Source organism: Pantherophis guttatus, chromosome 1 (genome assembly GCF_059756535.1).
Source record: "Pantherophis guttatus breed Tessera chromosome 1, ASM5975653v1, whole genome shotgun sequence".
Taxonomy (NCBI): Eukaryota; Metazoa; Chordata; class Lepidosauria; order Squamata; family Colubridae; genus Pantherophis; species Pantherophis guttatus.
The window spans coordinates 331,048,967-331,068,472 of record NC_142063.1 but is presented as its reverse complement, the minus strand read 5'-3'; the positions used below and the strand labels follow the sequence as shown (position 1 = coordinate 331,068,472).

The window sequence follows — 19,506 nt, the reverse complement described above, 5'->3', positions numbered from 1 at the left end:
TTATCAATATATCTAAAAAGAAGCAGAAACATACTTTTTGGATGGGAGAATGAACAGCTGATCTTTTCTAAGCTGTGAAAAACGTAAACTCCAGATCATCTGAGGAACAAAACTACTATACCTGCTGTGTGACTGCTATTGGCTGGAGACTCCAGTGTTTGCAGGAAGTTCTCTAATGGCACATGCGCTCTATATTCCCCTGCAGAGATCCTGCCATGTGGTGCTGTTACAATTGTGGTAGCATTTGATATGCTATCTGAGGCAGTTGAGCCAACACATCTATCCTGGCATCGGGTCACATCTGGAAAATAATTTTATTTCTTTTTTTAAAAAATCCATGCTGCTTTTCCAAACCACATTTTCCTATGACAGAGGACTTATAGACTCAAGGCTGTCAATTGCTTCAAATCATTCATCATTCATCCTTGGCATCATTCAGTCTCAAGAGACAATGGTATCGTTAATCGAATGATATTTGATTGATACCAATTATTATTACTTTCATTATTCATTATTACATCATTATTACTTTCATTACATTTTTTTTCCAAGGTACTCTTTCAGATCCTTGAGATACCTGTTGAACCAGGGATTTACAAGACAAAAAAAAGTTTATGGATGCCCCAGGCTTTTTGATAACACTTGCATTCTGCTATAGTAAAAATTAATGCCTCCAGTTGGAGATTGGCAAAGTTCAAGTATGTGTGAGGACCTGAAAATTAAACTTTAACCAAAACCAGTGTTTAAACAGAATAGAATAGAATAAAATAGAATAACAGAGTTGGAAGGGACCTTGGAGGTCTTCTAGTCCAACCCCCTGCTTAGGCAGGAAACCCTACACCTCTTCAGACAAATGGTTATCCAACCTCTTCTTAAAAACTTCCAGCGTTGGAGCATTCACAACTTCTGGAGGCAAGTTAGGTAGGTAAATTGAGGACCCAGTTTGTGGGGGCAATAAGCTGACTTTGTATAAATATACAAAAGTATGAAGGCAGGGCCGGATTTAGATGAAAAGAGGCCCTAGGCTATTCCACTTATGAGGCCCTTTCACCTATAGTGAAAGTGTAATTTTAATTTTGCTAACAATTTGAATGTAGGGAATGTAGGCCCCTCTTGATCTTGAGGCCCTAAGCTGAAGCCTAGTTAGCCTATAGGAAAATCCGGCCCTGTATGAAGGCTATTGCTTAACGCATTGTAAGCCGCCCTGAGTCTTCGGAGAAGGGCGGCATATAAATCAATTTTTTTAAAAAAAAGTTGTTCCACTGGTTAATTGTTCTGTCAGGAAATTTTTCCTTAGTTCTAGGTTGCTTCTCTCCTTGACTAGTTTCTACCCACTGCTTCTTATCCTGCCCTCAGGTGCTTTGGAGAATAGCTTGACTCCCTCTTCTTTGTGGCAGCCCTTGAGATATTGGAACACTGCTATCATGTCTCCCCTAGTCCTTCTTTTCATTAAACTAGATATACCCAGTTCCTGCAACCGTTCTTCATATGTCTTAGCCTCCAGTCCCCTAATTATCTTTATTGCTCTTCTCTGTACTTTTTCTAGAGTCTCAACATTTGTTTACATTGTGGTGACCAAGTGTGGCCTTACCAAGGAATTATAAAGTGATATTAACATTTCATGTGATCTTGATTCTAACCCTCTGTTTATGCATCTTAGAACTGTGTTGGCTTTTTTGGCAGCTGCTGCACACTGCTGGCTCATATTTAAATGGTTGTCCACTAGAACTCCAAGATCCCTCTCACAGTTACTACTACTGAGCAAGGTACCACAGGTCTGAACTAATTTTTAAGACAATCCTTTAAAAAAAATCTTATTACCATCAGCCAGGAACTCACAGCTACAAGATGACACTCTGCTTGGCAGGCAAGCTCCTTGGGTACAGGAAGAGAGTTCAATGTCATCACCACTGTCCCTGGAAAGAAGAGAAGAGTGGGCGTTTGGACAGTGGATGGTGCTGCACCAGTGAGTTTCTGCAGCTGTATGCTGAACACTGGAAGGAAGGGTAGAGCAGAGGAGGGGATGCAAAGTTATCAATCACCAACTGGAGAGGATTCCCATAAAATATGTATTTTGTAATCTTACTAAAGATCCAGAAATGGTAACCTTTTGAATACTGCTACATCTGTTCAGAGCTGCATATGGGAAAGCTCCCCATTGTCTTCTTATTTTCATGCACTAACTCATCCTCACCCCATAAATCAGGACTGTAAGAGGGGAGGCTAACCCTTCCCAAACCTGCAGGAATATTATCTTGACTCTTATATATGGTGATGCTTATAATGGCAGGAAAAATTACTGCTTAGGGGAGACCTGATCACATAGAAAAGGGGACAGGAGAGCAGTTAAAAAGGTGTTAGCCAGGGGTGAAATCCAGCAGGTTCTAACAGGTTCTGGAGAACCAGTAGTGGAAATTTTAAGTAGTTCAGAGAACTGGCAACTACCACCTCTGGCTGACCCCAGAGTGGGGTGGGAATGGAGTTTTTGCAGTATCCTTCCACTGCCATGCCCACCAAGCCACACCCACAGAACCAGTAGGGAAAAATTTTGAATTTCACCCCTGGTGTTAGCCACTTATTTCCTTCCCTTGCTGACCCTCCTGAAAAGCTGAAATGGAGATCTGACAATATCAAAGCACTCTTCTCCCCTTTGGGAGAAATAGGTCATAGGTAGACATAAGGAAGCTTTCCCCTATAGCTTTCCCCTAACAGTTGGCAACTCAGGACACTGAGTTTCTAATCCTTTCTATGATGGCTGATAACAGTTCTGTCAAATTGGAATAAAAGTTTATCATTCTGTCTCTCAGAATTTTAACCACGTGGCTCAAGGGAAAAATCAGCTTTTAGGTCATAGATGGGCCATTTTTGGCCCCTGAACTTTAGTGAATCTTAACTCTTACTGCAAAGCCTCCTCTGACTGTAACTACTGAAAACCAATGCCACAATTCCCCACTCACTCTGAGACAGCAAACTAATGAATACTATACAATACAGGTACATTTTAAAAGACAGCATAACACTGTGACAAAGAAAACTCCCAATGGGCACAGACAGAAGTAAAAATATACTAGCAGTGTGTTTCCTTTTTCAGTATAGAACACTCTAAATAAACTAGTATTTAGAGATCAGCTTCTTCAGAGGCTTGATAAGAGCAGAAAGAACTAGCTGCTGGCTCTCCATATGAAAACACTGTTATGTTTGCCTTTCAGCCAATCAACACAGGTTTTATGTCATTGCATCAGATAATCACTATTGATTGAAACTACAGCAGAACTGCCTAACTGCTTGTCTTTTTATGTTTTGTTAAATGCTGTGAAGTGAATGGGAGAACTTTTGTATAGGGTTCCCAGATCTAGGCTGTGTATCTGGACAAATGGCTTGATGGCTGAGAAGAGAGTGTCCTGTAATTCTCTGCTGCCTTCTAGTGGTGGTGCAGATACAGTAGCCTTAGTAGACTTAACTAGTTCAGAACTATAGAATTCACAAAAGAAAGGCAGGAGCTTACCCCAACTTTTACACAGATGAAGGAAGCAATAAGTCCTTTCTACTTGCAAAATACATATTTTGCTGCAGTAATTCTTTTATCTTTGGATTCCAATTTTTAAGAAATAAATGGGAATATTTAATTTTTAAAAAGTTAAATGGGCAGCTAGCAAACAGCCAAGCCAAGTGCCATTGTTCATATTTTGAGGAAGTTTCCGCACCCCATAAAGTGACAAAACAACAATTCTAGCTAGATATAGCCTACAATTTTATTTCAAAAGCTATCCACCTGCTCAGAGAAAAAGACAAAAATAATATGGGAATAGTAAAAAAGCAGAATGGGAGCTAATAAGAGTCCTGAGAAGATACCTCAATAGTTTGCCTTCTCATCAATGAGTATTTTGGGACTGCCACACCCACATGTGTTCCTTCTGCAAATAAGTAGGTCCTCTCTGAAAGCCATTTTTGATTACACCTGTTGCACCCTCTCAATATTTCAAAATGTGCCTAAATGGCCAAAAAAAGTTTCTACTCTTCTTCTGCAGGTTTATTTTATCAAAAAAGGCTTTACAAATGAGAATAAATACTTAAATATCCCCAGGACACTGCAAACCAGCACCCATTTAAAATGGTTAACAAAGGGTTTGTTTGCTAAATACTCAACAGCCACCAAATATAAGGCTTTTTCTATTTGGGAGAAAAATTTGCAAAGAAGGAGTTAGGAAAGAGTATTTGAGCTCAATAAATCCATCATAGTGTGGCAGCAATGCACAATTTTTTTTTTTTTTTGATGAACAGGTGCTTACATGCCAGATCTTCCAAGGTAATGACTAAGAGGAATTGCTCTGACCTAGTTCTTAAAACCAGATAAATGTAAGCAATACAGAAGATAACTTGGTAAGGAAATCCTCGGATAGCAGGGTACTGCTAATCATTAGATATTCTCGTTTCCACGCACAGCTATTCTAGCAACACTTGTTAAGCATGCTCAATATCAGATCACCATGATGTCTTACCCAGGATCTATGCAGTCTTGTATATCCGCCACCCAGGAATGTTTCTGCAACGAATCTATCGTTTCAAGGATATATTCAGCACCATTTTCTACCTAGATGGAAAATATATTTTATTTATTTATTTATTTATTTTATTTTCGTCAAGCAAGTATTTTATGACAGATACAAGTGTAAACATAATTATAAATACAAGAAAAGGATATGAATAAAAGAAAACATTAGGACAGGGATGGTAGGCAGGCTGATGTGCTTATGCACACCCCTTACATACCTCTTAGGAATGGGGTGAGGTCTACAGTAGACAGTCTAAGGTTAAAGTTTTGGGGATTTGGGGAAGAAACCAGAGTCAGGTAGTGCATTCCAGGCGTTGACAACTCTGTTACTGAAGTCGTATTTTCTGCAGTCTAGTTTGGATTGGTTTACCATGAGTTTGTATCTATTGTGTGCTCTTGTATTGTTTCGGTTGTAGCTGAAGTATTCATTGGCTGGTAGGACATTGTAGCAGATGATTTTATGTATTATGCTTAGGTCGGACTGTTGTCTAAGCCCAAAATTTCGAGTCTGGTGGCATAAGGTATTTTGTTGTGAGCAGAGGAGTGGAGCACTCTTCTTGTGAAATATCTCTGGACTCACTCGATCGTATTAATGTCCGATATGCAGTGCGGGTTCCAGACAGATGAGCTGTATTCAAGAATTGGTCTGGCAAAAGTTTTGTATACCCTAGTTTGCAGTTCAATATTACCAGAGAAGAAGCTATGCAAGATTAGGTTAACAACTCTTAATGCTTTTTTAGCAATGCTGTTACAGTGAGCTCTGGCATTTAGATCATTTGAGATGATATGAACATGCTGACCTTACAGAGAGCTATTGTTTTGGATACTTTTAGTGCAAAACGCACTATTTCCTCACAACAGCCCAGCTGCACAAAGATTTGGAGTAGGTCACTGAATTCACACCTAATTCTAAATTACAAATAAGCAAAGCAAATTATGTCTAATTATGAAGTGGGAGCCTTTCATAGAAAAATCTGACCTTACGGAGGTGCAAACAAACAGGAAATTCTGCTACAGAATTTCTGCTATTTGACAGCTGCTTGGGTGAGGGGACTTTCTGTTGGATTGTGCAGACATCTTGGTGGAAAATAAGATAGTTACTTGTGTGTATTAAAGGCATCAACAGAGTTGGAGTAGCTAAGCAAGCAGCAGAAAGATAGCATAAAACTAGAATCCTAGCTCCCAACATTTGATCCTATAGCAAAAGAGATTTTTAATATAGTACCTCCTCCTTTCCATCTAGTCTGGGATAAAATCTATTACCAGCTCAACCCCAATAAGAGAAGAACTATAAAATCTGTGCTGAATGATTCCTGACTATCATTGGGTAACAGTAAAGAAATGCAGAAAATAGATAGAAAATCATCTACCTGTTCCCTAATTTTCGTTTTCAGTTCAGAAGTTCTTAGTCTCTTTTCAAGAGATACAACAATTGTTTTGCTGGGTTGGCCCAATTTTAGCTCAAATATAGTGCCACCTTATAGGGGAGATGGGTGGCATAAAAATTTAATAAATAAATTTTATTTTACACTAAAATAAGATAATTACATTTCTATTCAGATTTTGTTCAAAGTAATATACAACTATCCAAGTTCATTGCAGAATGACACTGTGAGGGGGCTGAGTTATGAGGTAGGTTACTTATTCAATGAGCTTTATTGGATTTGAATCTGGGCTGTCTTTAACAACTACCTGCTACCTTGTTGAACAGAACAGTATTTCTCAACCTCAGCAACTCAGGTGAAGCCTACACATTTTAAAATGGCTGAGGTTGAGAAATACTGAGCCATAAGAGATGGTAAAATAGCATGTACTATTCTGAATTGCAAATGAAAGAACACTTGTGAAAGCTCCCTAATGCTAGAAATTCTTTGCAAACAGAAAGACAATTAGCAGGCAAAGAAGTATGTTAGTACATGTAGTGCTAACTTTCTTTTGACAGGGTGCTCTTCTACAGACACTTAGAGAGGATTTACAACTGAACCTGGAGATTTCAGCATAGCTAATATATAGTTACTTGATAAAGGCTGTAAAAATACAATCTCCAGATGGCAAGAATGGGTTATAGTTTTAGATATCTCTTTGCTTTCTTGCAATGATCATTCAGATTTTTGCAGCCAGATACGATGGCCAAAACTGAGAGAAACTAGGAACTATTAACATGTCCATTCAGCTTTCTTCTCATAGAGACTAAATTTATCCATTGCTTTCTATTTTATAAGCTTCCGGTAAACATGGACAAAACAAAAAATATGAAAAATATTTTCATATTCAGTAGCAATGAAGTCCTCAAGTTAATTAATGCATCAGTTCCAGAAGAACTGTTTGCTTGGATCAGTGTCAATGTTAATTTTACTACTGAGGGCTGAATTAAGTGATGCTGTTTGTCCTTTACAACTCTGCAGAATTAAAAACAAATAAATCACCAGTGCAGGAACTGGATGTACAGTGAAATCAATGCCCCCTTTCCTGCATGCCCAGTCTGGCTTCCGCTCATCTATTTTATGACAATAACACAAATAATTATTTAAATTATGTTATGTTTTACTTTGAATTTTAGCAGACTCAAATCAATTGATAAAAGGAGCAGAGGAGGAAAGACTAACTTTTCAGACACCAAAGATAAGCCGGTATGAATTAGGATGGATAGATGTGATAGATGAAATAAAAATATAATACTAATTTCATTTTCTGCTAGATTAGCCTTTTCCAACCTAATGCCCTCTAAATATGTTGGAACAACAGCCCCCCCAATTCCTGACCAGCAAGGAACATGGACTGGGAATTATGGAAAATATAATTCCAACATATTTGGAGGGCACTAGCTTGGGGAAGGCTCTGCCTTTTATTCTATGAACGCCAGATAATTCAGACAGACAGCAGCATAACATGTTTTTTTCAGAAGCTCCCAAACAGAAAGCAAAATTAAATCCAGCGCCCAGAGATTTCTAAAGACAAAGCAAACACCAAGGATCCTGCTCCTCACAAAAGCCCCTTTTATTCTCCCTGAATTGGGAACTGGAGCTTAGATGGAAGTTTGTTGATTTGTCAGAAAACTGCTCAGGCAGCAGCTAGGCCAGTTGCTACGGCAACAGCCAAGGCCACAGGGCATCCTTTCAGTCCCGTTAGTTCGGGGCTTATAAGGCAATGCTGCAATTTTAATGAAAAGGGGAAAGGAAAGCTCATTAAAATACATAAACTGGAAGGGCAAGAGCTGGGCAAATGCTTGAAAACAGCTCTGCATTTCCTGTTTTGAAAATTAAGCACTATTGTGATCTAGACGTAGAGATTATTCTCTACTATAAAGCTCACAACCTCTGTGTGTGTGTGTGAGAGAGAGAGAGAGAGAGAGACAGAGAGGGGGGGGGCTTTAGTAATAAGAACCAAGAGTCTTCTGGCAAGTTAAGATTAACAAATTTATCACAGCCTATGCTTTTTTGTGGATACAGTCCACATCATCCTAAGCATTAAATGTAAATTTCCTTTTCTTTTCATATGCAACCAATAGCACTTCCCCTTCCCAAAGGGCCTTGGAAATTATTGCAAAGATAAGATGCTCCAAGTTCCTTTGAATAGAAATAACAGAAAATAGGCTAAAATAAAAAAAAAACAAAAAAAACCCACCCCAAAATAAAATAAAATAGTGTTCAGAAAATAGGAAAAACCATCGGAATACATTGTATTTGGGGGCCATCTATACTTTTTTCCAAATAGAAGGTTATGGACTTTGATATATTCAGTAATCCTGTGCAAGTGCAAAAAAGTAAAGACAATCCAGAAACCCCAGAGTTTCTTCTAATCCTATGGCTGAGAAGTTTAGGCATTTTTTTCTTTGGGGAAGGGCTGAAGAGAAGTATATTTTAATCCCACCACACCCAAATCAACCAGAATCTGCAAGATGCTCTTAGTAATAGTTTGTAGAATGTGTCATTTAGAACCGTGGTCACCAAACTTTCTAGCTTTGCGGACAGCAGGGAAAGTGGGGGGAGAGGGGATGGTTCTGTGTGAGTGGCGGGCGAGTGCACAGCTCGATTTGCACGAGCAGTGGACATGCGTATCCACCGCTTGCACAAATGGAGGTGCATGTGCAAGTGGAGCTGCGTGCACATCACACTCACCCACCGTTTTCACAGCCTGATTCTGAAAAGCCCATGGCCTGGTAGTGGGCCATGGCTCAGTGGTTGGGGACCCCTGATTTAGAATACATGGAACACACCCATCCAGGATGTATTTCAGGTCATGCTGTCTTACCTTCAGCACAAAGGTGTTATCCTTGTCTGGCATCTCCAATGGCATAGTTGTGCGCACTTCAATGATAGCCGAGAGAGGGATGCTGACCTTTGCTTTGGAAGCCTGAAAGGCCAAACAGATAGAAAAAGATTTAAAGAATTTAAATTTAATGACATTGCTCTGAACCATACCCAAAGCAGTTAAAAAGAATGCAGGTGCTATACTAGCCTGTGCCATTATTCAAACATTATCACTTCCCTTGAGCCTTCCAGTAATTCCAAATACTTTTAATTAAAAACATGGTATCCAGTGGGAAATAGAAGGTAATAAATTTAATTTTCATATCTCTGCAGTGTTGTAATATGGCTTTAGCATCCATTTCTCCTTTCAAAAATAAAAAGAATTTTGATGTGGATAAACAGAATGCAATTACTTTCCATTTCTGTTTTAAAAATAATAATTAAACCAGGGCGAGCTAAGAAAGAGTCAAAGAAAGCTAAAGTAAAAGGTTTGATAAAAACAAAAAAGCCTGTTATAAATAATGTGACTGGCTCAGATGGTATACTTCCCGAGTATACACATAAATGAATTCCATGTCAAGCTCTTTGAATAATATACTTTTTAAAACAAAAGAAATGTAGGCTGCAAGTCCAAGGCACAAAAGGTTGAAGAGATTGGAGCCAAAGAGCTTCAGAAGACACAAGTAATTCTTTTCTTCTGGCAAATAGGGAGATTTTCTTAATGGGATGCTTACCAAGGGGTTTCAAATAAATGCAAAATATTTATCCAGTCTAAAAGGAAGCAATATTGCCATATTGTTCAGTACTGTAGCAGTAACTTGTAACCGTTAATAATTGTTTAAAACAGTTATGATTGCTCACTTAATTGTTTTTCTGTTCTCATGCCCAAAACAATTATGTTTCTTAATGCTGGAAATTGCCAGTTAAGTCAAATCAGCATATGAGTTAACTAGGGCAGAGGTGAAAGCCTAAGGAAAAGGGGACAGCATTCACTAAATGTTATTCTAGTTCAGTAATTTCCACCCTTTCGTGCTTTTAAGCTTCAATGAGAAATTCCATAATCCACTATGGCAGAACTGGTACAAGCATGTTGCAAGAATATGAAACTCTGAACTAACACTTCTAAAATGTTGCATTTTTTTTCTATGTTGTTCTTATTGAAATATGGGGTACACTACATCATACCTCATGCTATTTCCCCAAAGGAAGAATACAACACATCCCATTTCCCAGAAACATGTGTAGGATCAGATCTTAATCTGGAGAGAAGTATGGAGATGTGGCAGCCGCTAAGAAAACAGGAATTTAACTCGGGAAAACAGAAAGCACAAGAAAGGAACTCAAGATTGTCCCTCTTTGATACTCTTTCGTATAAGACAGAGGAGAGGGGAAACATGAACAGGTTTCAAGATTCTGTTGTTATTGCCTACAATCAATAAAATAGAGTTCTAGTACTCCTTGTGGTGTTGATTTCTTATCTTGATCTACTTCAAAGACTGATATAATCTGTGTTAGGTCTTAATCCTTGAGAGCTACTGTACTTTTTCTTCAAATATATTCAATCAGTACAATTTGATGTTTGTTTGTTTGTTTATTATTATTTATGATTTATTATTTATTTATTTATTTATTTATTTATTTATTTATTTATTTATTGGTTCAATTTATATGCCACCCTTTTCCGGAGACTCAGGGCGGCTTACAATGCGTTAAGCAATAGCCTTCATACTTTTGTATATACCTGCTTAGTAGGGCTTTCAGCCCCCCCCCCCAAGCGGTGTTCTTTTTTTTTTATACAAAGTCAGCTTATTGCCCCCACAAACCGGGTCCTCATTTTACCTACCTCGAAAGGATGGAAGGCTGAGTCAACCTTGAGCCTGGTGAGATTTGAACTTGCAGTAATTGCAGGCAGCTGGTGCTTTAGTCTGCTGCGCCATCAAGGCTCAATAATGTTGTGTTTTAAACAGGGACAACCTGCCTTCTTACCAGAGGAAAAAGCTCCCCACATCATACTTTTTTGTGGGCAGGAATGATTTTTATAGTTGACATTGTGTTCAGGACCACAGAGCCCAGCTGCAATGTAATGATATCCCTTTAGTAGGCAAAGACAGGAACTATTGCCTCCCAACTGTTTTCAATGAATTAAGTCTAATGGAAACTTAGTACACCTACTATATTAACTTCCTAGCCAAAAGGCAACGATAAGGATAGTGCATCAGAAGAAAAGATTCTGCTTGTTAGAAAAGAATTTTTGATGGAATAACTCCTCTATGATGGTGCCTATCAGTCACAAGAAATCAGGAGCCAGGATAGAGCTCAAAAACACTACAAGTTTATTCCATGCTACCTATATACAAGAATCTGATCTACTAACGGTCAAGTCAAATTGGCACCAGATAACTCAATGCATTTCAAGGAGGCGCTTGACTTATAGTAGGTTTCTTTCGGCGGGGCATGATGACATAGGGACTCCAGACTGTTGATGCATTTGATCCTGCCTGGTCATCTACCCAGTTTTGGGATTCTTTCTTGGGAGAGAATAATTTTTTTTCTGGGAGAGAATAAAAATGGCATTGACCTCCTAATCTTTCTGGGATCACTGAGACTTATATATTCACCACACATTTTCAAAGCACCTTGAGCTTGATTATTTTCTTGCAGACATTTCATTACCCAAACTAGGTAACATCATCAGTGGAAATTACTGAACTAGAATAATGTTTAGTGAATGCTGTCCCCTTTTCCAGGCTCAGACAGGAACTACAAATATTCTCCTTTATTGATTTTCAAAGCAATTTCTTCCCCTTGTCCTGCTGGTTTTAAATTGTTTCCACACTGATCACCATCTTTATTCATGTTTACTCTGTAATTTTCTACTATTTATGAAAATGCAGGGCAATGTGGGCAATGCAGACCTATTTTCTAGGCCAAATTAAAAATTATCCTAAATCTGCCTGAAGAAATCATTCTTTCCAACTACAACTTACTCCCCTTCCTTGGAGAGTAAGGAAAGACTCAGAAGGGGAGGAATGGAAACAAGATCTCTTGCTTGTTTGGCACCATAAAAGGAGTTCACCTGAATGGGATTTTCCATGCACTCTTGTCTGGTATGCTCACACTAGCGAATTCCCCTTGGCTCAATTTTCAGAGATCACCACAGCATGAAGAAGACACTCGTGTAAGATTGTTGAGCGCAGCATTTCTATCCACTCTCTCAAGGCTGCAAGTCTCAAACCGCTTACGGCCAACAGTATGTTTTACATTCAGCTGCTTGGACAGCTGGCCTAACAAGAGTCTTGCAAATCCAAAAAGGAAGTACACTTCACAGCTCAGTGGCATCAAAACCCTCCAGTTGTAGGGTTGGTTCTTCCTCTACACCCACAGTTGACAAGTTGAGGACAGAAAAGGAACAGAAACAACTCTAGGACACAGGAAATTCTTTCGATCAAGTCATGCTACCAGGTCAACATTTATTGTTTCCCTTTGACAGCTGCCCTTATAACACTTATGTAACTCAACATTCATTCTAAGCCCAACTGGTAATATGAGCCTTTCTTGATCTTCCAAGGGCCTTGACTTTGGAAACTGCTTGCATGCAACATTCTGTGTTTCACACTTGTCCATTTGCTTCTAAGCAAAAAGCAACAATGTGATCTGAGACTTGGTTTATTTGCAATAAAATTTGTGTAGTTTCCCAAAACTCTAGCTATTCCCAACCCTTCCACTTAAGGGCCATAGTATACAACTATTGTGAGAGCACTCAAAAAGAAAAATTATCCCCCGTTTTCAGTGACAGATATTTATTTCTAAGGCAGATTAACTGTGGAGCAGAGATGCTTTTATATGTGTCAGCATAAGACCCTTGCTGAAACTACAGGAGCCAGATTACAGGTTTAAAGGCTTTTGCAATGGATTGTTGGAAGGGAAGATGTGTAGTTATCCCAATAATAATAACATCAAAACAAGAATGAGAAGGAAGGAAGACAATACTTCAGCAGGTACTGCATCCTGCTATTCCAAGGATGGTCTTTCTCTACTGTCCAGTTTTTAAAATATTTTAACATGGGCAGACGTTTCAGGGGGCCAGGATGTTTGAACATCTCATCCTCTTTTTTTTATTGCAATTCTAATTTTTTTCTTCAATTTTGGAGAACCATTAACACCAGTTGTTTAGCAAACAAATGTAGGTAGGGAAAGGCAATATAATGAAATCCAGAAATATCTGGGATTACTGTATATATTAACGAATTCCTTTTACTGAAGTTTTTATTGCAACATTCATTCATCTGATCATTTCAAATACTAACCATGCTTCGAATGAGCCAAATTATATGGTAGAAAAAAATGGCACGTTCACTCAAACGTTGCCACCAATCTTTGCAATGTTCATAAGATAACCCAATATCTGAAAGAAAGGGTACAGACCAGGGGTCTCCAACCTTAGCAACTTTAAGCCTGGAGGACTTCAACTTCAATTCCCCAGCAAAGCTGGCTGGGGAATTCTGGGAGTTGAAGTCCTTCAGGCTTAAAGTTGCCAAGGTTGGAGACCCCTGGTATAGACTGTGTCACTTTTTCACCATTCGCAAATCCAGGGTGATCAACAGTAGTATCAAAAGAGAAAATTCAATATAAGCAATAAAACACAAGTGACAACATAATGACAAACTGCATAGCAAATAAACAACTACCCGGAATTAATATTAATTAATAATAAGTGAAATCAATACTAAATACTGCAGCATGGATTGTCCTACTGAGGATGCTACCCAGCTAGGTTTTCCTTCCAAGATGCTTTTTTTCAGTTATTGGAAGTATTTGTACATACGTACAGAAAATCTAAAAGAGTTCAAAATAATCACAAAAACAGCATATAAAAAACAATGAGAAGGTAAAGCCAATGAAATTTACTCTTATTTTTATGCAAGTTTTAGGAGGAAGCTGAGAAAGGCTAACCTAAAAAGGCAGGTTTTTAAAGTACACTTTAATGAAGTCAGTGTTGAGGTTTGGTATACCGCAGAGCGAAAGCTGCTGCTCAGACTGGGATCTACCACAAAACAGACCTCTCTACATTTCACTAAATAGTCATTTGTAGTTCTGGCATCAGGGCACCCTGGGAAGGTCCTAGGTGCCTATGAGGCCGATTTAATCCAAGGCTTTTTAAAAAGAATGTGATTCCTAATTGTTTAAATATACTAGACCCACATCATTAAATTGTCTCGTTAACAGATTGGCAACAAGTGCAGATATATATATATATATATATATATTTAGCAAACAATACATGTAGAGTAAGATGCTCCAGAAAACAACTTAGCCACAACCTCCTGCACCAGTTATATTTTTTGGAGCGGTCCCAAAAGCAGTACATTAAATAATTTGATCTTAAGGTTACCAATGCAGGAATGACCAAACTAACCATATCCATAAAAAGGCACTGTAGCCTACTTTGAAAGTAAGTGCTCCTGACCACAGGTGATATGAGCGCTCACTAACAATGATGGATCTTGAAGCACCCCCCCACACCAAGAGCCTGTTTCTTTAAAAGCAATGCAGCCTCATTCAGAACAGGCAATTCCTCCAGCTCCTCAATCCACATGCACTACAGGTAGTCCTTGACTTATGACAGTTTGTTTAGTGACCGTTTGAAGTTAAATGGCACTGAAAAAGTGACTTATGTCCATTTTTTACACTTATAGCATCCCCACAGTCATGTGATCAAAATTCAGACGCTTGGCAACTGGTATGTATTTATGATGGTTGCAGTGTCCCAGGGTCATATGATCCCCTTTTGTGACCTTCTAACAAGCAGTCAATGGGGAAGCCAGATTCACTTAACAATTATAGCAATAGCAATAGCACTTAGACTTATGTACCGCTTTACAGTGCTTTACAGCCCTCTCTAAGCGGTTTACAGAATCAGCATACTGCCCCCAACAATTTTGGGTCCTCATTTTACCCACCTTGGAAAGATGGAAGGCTGAGTCAACCTTGAGCCTGGTGAGATTTGAACTGCCAAATTGCAGGCAGCCGGCAATCAGCAAAAGTAGCCTGCAGTACTGCACTCTAACCATTGCGCCACTGCGGCTAAATTTAACAATTGCAGTGATTCATTTAACAACTGCAGCAAGAAAGATTGTAAAATGGGGTAAAATTCATTTAACAATTATCTCACTTAGTAACAGAAATTTTGGGATTGTAAGTCACAGACTATCTGTACTGGGATTCAGCTTTAGTTTATTGTCCATCATCCATTCCACTACTACATTCCTATATTAGTTTAAGTTAGCCTCGCCTGTTTCAAATATTGGATGGGCTTTATTGCGGATCATAATCTCATTTTGGTTGACATTCTGATTCATACTTGTTCTCCATGGCTCCTTCATTTCTATTTTGTGTGGAGCTCAGTAATTAGTTAACAGGTTTTTAAATGATATAGTATATGGTGTACTCAGTTACCTTCCTCTATGCATTGAAAAATTGTAATTTTATCTTGCTTATAAATCTCTTGCTTATTTATCTGACTTTTTTCTTTTTGGGGGGAAGAGGGTTTCCCTTCTACTTTTTATATACATATATTTTTTAAAGTTTAACAAAAATATATCAGACAAAAAGAGAATGGCAGTATTTTAATTCATTATTTTCTTTAATAGCTTAAGGTTCCCAGGAACCTTGAATCCCAATTTGTTTAGTGTCAACTTATATTGCTAGAGTATACTTTATTTTTTCCAAGCCTCAGAGCAAATACTCCGGAGGAAGGGAAAAGTTGCCTTATATGGCATATAAAAGAGAATAAATGTGGGAGAAGATGTCACAAACTGAACAGTAGAGAATAAACAAGGTACTTCATCAATCATTTCCCAAATCTTTAAAGAGAAACAATCAATTAAGAGAGGATGAGTATATACATAGAAATATTGCTATGCAAGAATACAATCACTCATGCCCTGGACATCTCACAATCGAACTATTGCAATTTGCTGTATATGGGGATGCCCCTGAAGACCATCCAGAAGCTGCAGCTGGCTCAAAATGCAACAGCATGAGAAGTAACAGGCACTTCACACTATGGTTATTTGGCACCACAAGTTATGCAAGCTGCATTGGCTGCCAGTTAACTTCTGGGTGCAGTTCAAAGTGCTAGTTGTTACCTATAAAGCTCTTCCTGGCATTCCTTGGTTATCTGAGAGATCATTGTTTCTGCCCACTTAGTACATCTGGGCAGAGTGAGCACACGCCAGGTCCCTCAATTAAAGTCTGACATTCTATGGAACCAAAGAGCATGCATTTTCTGTCACTCTGGACTTGCCTTCTGGAAGATTATCTCCCCTTCCCCGGAGATATAGATGGTGCCCACTTTTCTGGAGTTCCAGAAAACACTTCAAACCTGGCTCGGTTCTGAAGTCTGCAATTAATGAGGGCCCCCTGTGATATTTTTTATTGTTAAGGCTGTTTGTGGTCCGGGCTGACACATTATGTTTTTATTTTTTATGCTTTTAGCCGCTTAAATGGTGTATTATGATTTTGTAAGCTGCCCAGAGTAAATTGGAGGGAGCAGCCATAACAAATTCAAATGTAGTAAACAAGTACTACAAGGAATGCAAAAAATAAATTAGGAAAGAATTCAACAGAAGTACCATTGTGCACCAGTTAAGTCTAGTGGTTAAGGCACCAGGCTAAAAACTAGGAAACTGTGAATTCTAATCCTGCCTTTGGCATGAAAGCTGACTGGGGGATTTTGGTCAGTCACTCTCCTGCAACCGAACCCAATTCACAGGGTTGTTGTTGTGGGGAAAACAGAAGGAATATTGTATGTCCGCTGCCTTGAGTTATTTATAAAAATATTAAAGGCGGGATATAAATCAATCAATCACATGGGTAAATCTTGGAAATGGGAAGATTATGATTGTTTTTTATAGGCCAGTTTCTAATGGTTTGAGCACTGCATGATGAACCATATTCCACAGAGCACTTGCTTTGCACATTCAGAGTTCCAAATTTATCATATTTTTCGGAGTATAAGATGCACTTCCCCCACCCCCAAAAGTGGGGGAAAATTTTGGTGCGTCTTATAGACCGAATACGGACCCGTTTTTGGCCTCCCGAACCCTCTGCGTGTCATGTTTTCGCCCTCCCCAGCCCCCAGAAGCACTCTGCAGTGCTCCGCACGTCCCATTTTTGCAAAAAACGGGCCTGTTTTCACCAAAAATGGCCCACCTTTGGCCTCCCAAATCCTCAGCACATCGCGTTTTCGCCTTCCCCGGCCCCCAGAAGCATTCTGCAGTGCTACGCACATCCAATTTTTGCCTAAAACTGACCCATTTTTGGCCTCCTGAACCCTCCATGCATCCTGTTTTCACCCTCCCCGGCTCCCAGAAGCACTCTGCAGGCCAAAAACGGGTGCATTTTTGGCAAAAACAGGATGCGCAGAGGGTTCGGGAGGCAAAGTGCTTCTGGGGGCTGGAGAGGGTGAAAACGGGACGTGCGGAGGCCCAAAACTTTTTCCCCCTTGCTTTCCTCCTCTAAATCTAGGTATGTCTTATAGTCTGAAAAATACGATAATGCTTCTACCGTAAGAATTTCAAGTAGCAAAGCTTAAGAAAACTTTTGCCTTATACTATGGAGAGCTACAAGTATTGCAACAGATATTATTATTCACAAATACGGTATCTCAGGTTGTCATAACAAGTGGGAAAGTCCAGGGGTTTTTTTACATGCAGAAGATCCCAGGTGGCCTCCACTAGATGTGCCAATGGAAATTATTTAGATCTGCAATGTTTCTAATTCACTTTTGCCAGAAATAGTCTGGAGAGCAGCTACTCAATATTGTGCTTGATGGATCTGTAATCTGATTCAGTATATATAATTACATAGATATAAGGAAGATGTATTTGAAAGTAATAAACAATTATTTGATCATCATAGGGATGATTCAAGGGGAGCCCTAAGCTTGTATATTCTCTTAGTCCCCTTTCCTCCTTCTATGCCACTGTAAGGAGCTGCTGGAACAATTTTGCTTGCAACTTAGGAATTTGCTTTGCTTCATTTCATTTTGCTCTAGAGAGCTACAGTCATCTTTTCTGCCAACAGATAGCAGACTGTTTAATCTTTTCCAACCTGATGACCTCCAGATGGATTAGTACTACAGTCGCAGAATTTCTGGCAAGCATGATCAAATGCATGATCAAATTCCAGAGGTTGTCTGGAAAGTACCTTCATGGAGAAGGCTTGTCTAGTGGAAGTCTCTATGCTTTCCTGGAAAAAGCTAGCCTGATCAACCAATTTAAGATTCGGATTCAACATTAAATTGCTAATAAAGGGGCCTATCCTATCTGAGCCATATATTTTTAAAAAAGCTATATATAGGTAGTCCTTGACTTACAACAGTTCGTTTAGTGACCATTCAAAGTTACAATGGCACTGAAAAATGTAACATGACCGTTTTTTCAGTTATGACCTTTGCAGCATCCCTATGGTCATGTGATTAAAATTCAGACGCTTGGCAATTGGTTCGTGTTTATGACCGTTGCTGTGTCCCAAGGTCATGCGATCCCCTTTTGCGACCTTCTCACAAGCAAAGTCAATGGGGAAGACAGGTTCACTTAACAACTGTTGTTGTGGCTCCCTAAATGGCTTAGAGGCTAAGATGCTGAGCTTGCCGATCAGAAAGGTTGGTGGTTCGAATCCCACATATAGGTTTCCTGCGTGAGCAGGGGGGTTGGACTAGATGACCTCCCTTTCAACTCTGTTACTGTTACTAACTTAACAATTGCAGTGATTCACTTAACAACTGTGGCAAGCAAGCTTGTAAAATGGAGCAAAACTCACTTAACAAATGTCTCACCTAACAACAGAAATTTTGGCCTCAATTGTGGTTGTTAAGTTGAGGACGACCTGTATAACTGTGGTGAAAAATGAGAATAAAGCAGATTCAGATCTGCTACAGAGAAACTGATGGGAAAAAATAACCACCCCTCCATTTTGTAATGAAAGAAGTATTCAGCGATCATCCGGGATCAGCACAAAGTATCCATATGGCTCACAAAAAAGAAAGAAAAAATCAACATTAATCATCTCATGAAGCTCAAGACCTCTCAGGTTGCACTCTGCACTATTTTTGAACACTGACATCTGGAAGACCTGCACGCCAAAGCAGTTTGAGAAGGAAGCATCTGATACAGCGCTTGCTAATTTCACAGACAACAAACTGGAAGTTGCCAAGACTATATGGGGCTCCAAAAAACCAAACGTTGGCATTATCTATTCCAGAATAGTCAAGTCATCCAAGAATCTTACAGGTGCTGAAATAATGAACAACTCAATTAAGAGCGCTCAGATGGAGATACAAGATACAGAGTTACTGAAATGGGAGAAGCTACCATATCATCTGACCCACATACATCAGGACCTACTTAATTTTAAACATGGAAATAGCAAAACATTTCCCCACAATCTATTTTTTTTTTTTAAGTGTGGATGGACGAAAAAACAAGTAGCAAAGATTACCCACATGTTAATATTACACTACAACTCTTTATTTTGTCATTCGTACTTAGCTACTTTTATACAGATAGTGCTCAACTTACCACCATTCATTTAATGATAGGCTGACATAACAACAGCTATGAAAAAAGTGATTTATGATTGTCCGGAAGGTGCTTCTTCAAGTGGCAACTGGACTTTCTTGTTTTTCTTTGAAGACATTTC

The 19,506-nt window shown here is 39.0% G+C and overlaps 1 protein-coding gene across 9 annotated transcripts in view; it reads right to left on the bottom strand.

Annotated features, from left to right (window-relative positions):
• The window catches only part of SH2B2 (SH2B adaptor protein 2), a 70,088-nt gene that overhangs the window by 14,779 nt on the left and 35,803 nt on the right, over positions 1–19,506 (bottom strand). For 5 of the 9 annotated variants that reach the window (XM_034420869.3, XM_034420867.3, XM_087889248.1 and 2 more), the window contains 4 exons: positions 8,804–8,905; positions 4,500–4,591; positions 1,822–1,994; positions 122–301 (listed from right to left, as the gene is read on the bottom strand). In XM_034420869.3, coding sequence (XP_034276760.1) covers positions 122–301; positions 1,822–1,994; positions 4,500–4,591; positions 8,804–8,905 — 547 coding nt within the window. The remainder of the gene's footprint in view (positions 1–121; positions 302–1,821; positions 1,995–4,499; positions 4,592–8,803; positions 8,906–19,506) is intronic. The other 4 variants (XM_034420874.3, XM_087889252.1, XM_087889257.1 and 1 more) reach the window with 1 other exon arrangement.